This window comes from Ixodes scapularis, unplaced genomic scaffold (genome assembly GCF_016920785.2).
Source record: "Ixodes scapularis isolate PalLabHiFi unplaced genomic scaffold, ASM1692078v2 PGA_scaffold7__128_contigs__length_106722199, whole genome shotgun sequence".
NCBI classification, from domain to species: Eukaryota; Metazoa; Arthropoda; class Arachnida; order Ixodida; family Ixodidae; genus Ixodes; species Ixodes scapularis.
The window spans coordinates 4,387,792-4,393,791 of NW_024609882.1; the positions used below are offsets into that span (position 1 = coordinate 4,387,792).

The 6,000-nt window shown below is 45.9% G+C and overlaps 1 protein-coding gene across 1 annotated transcript in view; it reads right to left on the minus strand.

Moving 5' to 3' along the window:
* LOC120838549 overlaps positions 1–5,686 on the minus strand; it is a 162,005-nt gene extending 156,319 nt beyond the window's left edge. The window contains exon 1 of the mRNA XM_040208531.1: positions 3,053–5,686. Coding sequence (XP_040064465.1) covers positions 3,053–5,686 — 2,634 coding nt within the window. The remainder of the gene's footprint in view (positions 1–3,052) is intronic.
* Between the last annotated feature and the right edge of the window lie 314 nt (positions 5,687–6,000).

Below are 6,000 nucleotides of genomic sequence, written 5' to 3' on the forward strand. Positions count from 1 at the left end.
GTTGAGAATCATTATTACAAACACGAAAATATTTACCTCAAATAATCATTCTCCGATAAATTAATAAATTAGTTAGAACACGCGTTATTCAAAATCACTCTACATCGTAATTATTTTAGCTTACATTGTAATAACCATTTTACAGTAATCATTTCATCTTTCTTCCAAGAAAGGGTGGTCATCTGGAAAGCTTTTGCTTATGAATTACTAGCATATTCCAAATATGAATAAAGGCAGACATTTACAAAATACAAATTCCTAGTAATGAGTTCAGCGCAATGGTTTTGCTCATCTTACATTTGATAACTCTTTCAACAATCGTATTCAAGGGGCGTAGACACGTAATCTGAACACATATATTGCAGTAAGCATTCCAGTGCAGCGTGTATGATTATATTTTTTTCGACCATGTTAGTGTGTCCCAATAAACATAGAAACGTTATGCACCGTTAAATTTGAATTTGCCACCTTGACTGTTGGGGTGTTTTCTAACTTGAACTCACTTGACACGTCACGGGGGATACACGCTGACAAAGCAATAAGGTGCACGCCGTTTGTCGAAGACGGAATAAAAAATATATTATAGCTACGATACATGGCAACGGTTCTGGCGTAAAAAAAAAGATTGTGTCTATTTATGGGCAAACTTGCCCCGGCATATAATCGCTTGATACACGATTCTAACTACTCTTAGTTGCGCAGAGGGGCCCAGGTCTAATGCAAATAATTGATTTCTAAGGCTCTGGACGCTGTTAAAATGTGAGCTTTGAATGTACCGTTATCTGAAAGATGTAATCTGGAAGATGTGCAAACAATAAAAAGCCACGAAAAAACAGTGAGTGCGCAGGCGAGCTGGTGAAAGTTGTTCATGATATAGAAAACATAAGACTGCGGTAAAAGCTGGGGAGTCCTTGGAATGTAGTCTTGTGGACGAGGTGAGATGCTGTGATGTTATAGGTTCAGGTAAAACCGCCGAATGAGGAATTCAGTTACACCGTGAGGTTTGATCAAGATATATATATATTAAAAAAAATTAACAAAAAAAATAAGAAACGTTCTAGCTATACACAAATCTACAGGTCAGAAATTGTCTCACTTTCAGTCCGTCCTTGTGTGGCTGAAGGTCTTGGTGCTGTCTTGTTTTCAGCAGCGCTTGGTTGTTGGTGCGTGTGGTTCCTTGTTGATGGTCTAGGATGCCCTGCTCCGGGACACCGCCGAAGTCGTTTCCCGTGATGTTCCTTGGGGCTGGTCTGGGATGTTCTGCTCCGGGACACCGCCGAAGTCGATAGTCTTTCCCACCAGCGGCTACTTCGGATCGCTGCCGAATGCCATGTTCATGCCGGATGTTGCCGCTTTGGTTGCACACCGCCAAGCTGATGTTTCACCCGACAGTAGCACCCTCGGGACGTTGCCGGGTGTGCTTCCACCTGGTCGGGTTACCGCCGAACAAGAACCCCTCTTCTTCCTCTTTTTTGCTCCCTTCTCCTCCGGCCTGCTCCCTCGATGTTTTCCTCTTCTACTCCATTTTTTTCTGTTGTAGCACGACATTTACCCCCTCCTCCAGAATTTAGTCGTACTAAATTTCTACACCACGTTGATGCATCATCCCCCTTTTTTTTGTTTACGTCCCTGTGTTGATTCACCAGTTTGCGCATCACTTTCACACCCTGAACGTTTTATATCTGGCCCGCACCCAGTTCACAATTTCAGGTACACCAGCACATCAGCTGCACCTCACTGCCGCCGCTAAAGCACTTCTATCCGTTACTGTATCACGGTATACTTCTATCATGCGTATAAATATTACCATATCTACAAAACAAATTTCCACCCTACCCCTTTTTGTCGATCAAACTCTGCTCAAGTAGTCCGCCCCGATATTGTCTTTGCCTTTTATATACTTAATCCTAAATGTAAACTCTTGCAGAGATAAACTCCACCTCATTACCCTCGCGTTGTTGACTTTCGTCTTATTCAAATATTCTAGCGGTTGATGGTCCGTCTCAACTACGAATTCCTTTCCGTACAGGTAAATAGCGTATTTACCAATAGCCCACACGAGTGCGAGGCATTCACGTTCTATAGCCGCAAAGTTCTTTTCGCTCGCGCTAAGTTTTCTACTGCCATATAACACTGGGTGCAGCATGCCCTCGTGCTCTTGCAACAGCACTGCTCCCAAAGCTTCGTCTGATGCATCCGTACGCAGGACAAATTGCTTAGACACATCGGGCGCTAACAAAATGGGTGGTTCTGCCAGCCTTCTTTTAAGCTCTTTGAAGCTTGTGTCATGTTCAGAGCACCATTCTACTGTGTTACTTTGTCCCTTCCTTGTGAGGTTAGTAAGTGGGGCTGCTATCTCTGCATAACGGGGTATAAACTCTCTATAATACCCTGTAAGACCTAGAAAGGCTCGCACCTGTTTTTTTGTCTTTGGCGCCGATGCTTGTTGAATCTTTTCTATTATTTCCCTCTTCGGTGCGATTTGGCCCATACCAAGCTTGTGACCTAAAAATGTTATCGCGTCAAACCCAACCTCACATTTGTTTGGCTTAACCGTGAGATGATTCCTCTTGAGACATTCAAAAATTTGCCGTAATGTTTGGCAGTGGTCTTCCCACGAGTCAGTGGCCACCAAAATGTCGTCAATGTAATGATGTACATTGGGCACCCCCTCCAGGACGGACCTCATCAACTTGGTAAACACTGCAGCAGCCGTCTTCAGTCCGAAAGGCATAAACCGGAATTGGTAAAGGCCCGTTCTTGTAGAGAAGGCAGTCTTTTCTTTGGCTGATTCTTCCATCGGTATCTGCCAATACCCCTTTGCTAGATCCAATTTAGAAAAATATTTTTTTTGCCCGACTCTTGCAAACACTACGTCCGACCTCGGTATAGGTTCAGCGTCAGCCACTAAGACTGCGTTCAATCGCCGAAAGTCAACACAAAGCCTATTAGAGCCATCAGGCTTTTTTACCATTATTATGGGTGCGTTGTAGGCGGACGTGCATCGTTCGATGATGCCTAATCTTAGCATCTCTTCCACTTCTTCTTCCACCTCGTCCTGGATGGCAAAAGGCAACGGATACTGCCTTACAAACACCGGCTCTTCTGTCATCAATCGAAGTTTGCATTGCAATGCATTTGTTCTGCCCGGTACGTCAGAGAATATATCTTGAAACTCCCCGATCGCGTCAGCCAGATCTTTCTTTTGCTTTTGGCTTAATTTAGGATTGATGACCACATCCTGCGCACCCTGCTGCCTTTTTAGACTGGGTGTCGTGATCTCCCCTAAGTCTTCAACCTCATCCTGGACCACCATCACCCCACAACTTTCATTCTTAGTTTCGCGACCTACATATTTTTGTAACATGTTTATGTGAAACGTTTTTCTTTTGTCGCCAACCAGCAGTTCGTAGTTTAAATCGCCTTTTCGCCTCGCAACTTCGTACGGTCCCTTCCACTGCATGGTTAGTTTGTTGTGGTCACTGGGTAGCAGTATGAGCACTCTGTCGCCTGGCTCGAACCTTCGAGCCTGGCTCTTCCGGTCGTAGAACCGTTTCTGTTTTGTTTGCGCCTCTGCCATGATCTCATGCGCCACTTCACATGTTTTCTTCAGTTTGTCCTTGAGTTCGATCACGTATCCGTATGATGTTTTTAACTCCTGGTTTAAGCTTTTATTGGACCACAGCTCCTTAAGGATGGTCAAAGGACCTCTCACATTTCGCCCGTACAACATCTCAAATGGTGCGAATCCTAGCGACGCTTGTGGTACTCCTCTATAGGCAAAGAGGAGTGCCGGGATATACCTATCCCAGTCCGTGGGTCGTTCTTGGCTCATTCTCTTCATCATTTGCTTGATGGTACCATTAAATCTCTCTACGAGCCCATTGCACATTGGGTGATATGGCGTAGTTAACAACTGCCGAAAGGATAATAGCCGTCCTATCTCTTTCATAAGATTGGAAGTGAAGTTCGTACCTCGATCACTCAGAATCTCCTTAGGTACTCCGTACCGGGAGAACATCTCGACTAGGGCTTCTGCCACCTGCGGGGTATCAATGGTTTTCAAAGCCACAGCGTCCGGGTACCTCGTGGCTACATCAACCATTGTCAAGATATATCGGTTTCCCTTGCTGGACTTCGGGGTTATTGGTCCAATGATATCTATCGCTACCCGATGGAAGGGTTCTTCAATTATGGGCATACTCATCATTGGGGCTTTTTTCACGGTGCCTTTTGGTATAGTGCGTTGGCACACATCACAAGACCGTATGTAACGTTTCACGTCGCCTTGCATACCAGGCCAAAAGAATTCTTCCGCTACCCTAGCGACCGTGCTCTTTACCCCCTGATGGCCCGACATTATTCCATCGTTAGCCAATTCCATTAGAGTCTTTCTAAATACCGTTGGTACAATGAGTTGGTGTCTCACGTCCCCGTCGCTGAATTCGACTCGGCGGAACAACAAATCATCCTTCACGACGTATTCCGTTGTTACGTCACATCTCCATTTCCGCACTCGTTTATTCAGACTTCTAAAACACCTCTGCAGACTCTCATCCGACTTTTGCTGCCCCGTTATTTGAAGAGCTGTGACTTCTAGCAGCTCTATAACCGGCGCCTTGAGCTGGGGCAATTGTTTCTCTTCTCTTTTGTCCGTTCTTTTTGCTCCTGCTGCAAATGACACCTCGTTATGAATCTGCTCTGCATTCAACGCCTCCTTTTCCCCGATTTCTTGCAGTAGTCGGTCGTTCCCAGCATGTGATGTAACGCTGTTCAATGAATTAGACGGCGTTTCGCCAAACACTTCATCTCCCTGGTGACGTATTTTCTTCGTACTTGTGCCCCACCCTGCATCCGGGCAGTCCACTTTTCTAGCCCCTGGGATGTTACCCAGTATGAGGTCATACAGCGGTTCTTCTACGCATTTGGCACGTACTTCCCCCGTGTAATAAGGTGTATCTATGTTGATTATCGCTTCAGGCATATCCCTCATGGTGCCGTCAACCAGGATAACCCCAGTGGACGTCCCTGTGAACTCCTCACTTCGTACCAGCCTTTTTCTTACTAGTACTGTGTTGGTTCCACTATCCCTCAGCACTGATATCTTAATATCATGTAACCTCCCTTCGACCACCGGCATCATTATGTCGATATTGTGTACTAAGTCAGTGTCAGCAACATGTTCAAATCTTGTATTTGTTATCGCTCCCTGCTGTTCTTTGTTGCCCCTCTTTAATGCCTTCTGTCTTTTATCCAGGACACACGCTGCTTTGTTCTGTGAGTGATTGGCGCACTGCCCAGCTTTGTGTCCCATTTTGCCGCACTCCCAGCATCGTACTCCTGCCTGATTTTGTCTATATCCGCTTCTGCAGTCAGTTGCCTTATGACCAACCTTACTGCACAGAAAGCATCTAGGCGATGGTCTTCGGGTTCCTCCCGTTTGTCCAGTACCCTTACTGTTCTCGCCGTCTGGTCTCACTGTTGTACAACCCCCATTTTTCATAGCACCCAGATTGCATTTTCCCTGGGCTTCCAGGTACTGGTCAGCTAGCTCTGCCATTTCTTGCGCTGCGTTCACGTTACGTTCTTTTAGAAAAATGGCCAGCTTAGGGTGACAGCAACTAAGGAACTGTTCGGCAATCACCCTGTCCCTCACTGCCTCGAACGTCTTCTCTGTCTGCGCCATTTCGAGCCACCTATCAAAATAATTACTCAATCTGGTACAGAATTGTCGTCCAGTTTCTGCCTCCTCCGGCTTGCTTCGTCTGAACTTTTCTCTAAAACCGTCTGCAGTTAGTCTGAATCGTTGGAGCAAGGTGATCTTAACCTTCTCATAGTCTAGGGAGTCAGCTGCTGTCATCCTCCCGAATGCGGTTAAAGCTTCACCCACCAGGCAAAGACTAAGGGACGTCGCCCATTCCTCCTTCGCCCATCCTTGTCCTACCGCAATCCTCTCAAATCTATGCAGGTAGGCATCTAAGTCATCGCGTTTCTCGTCAA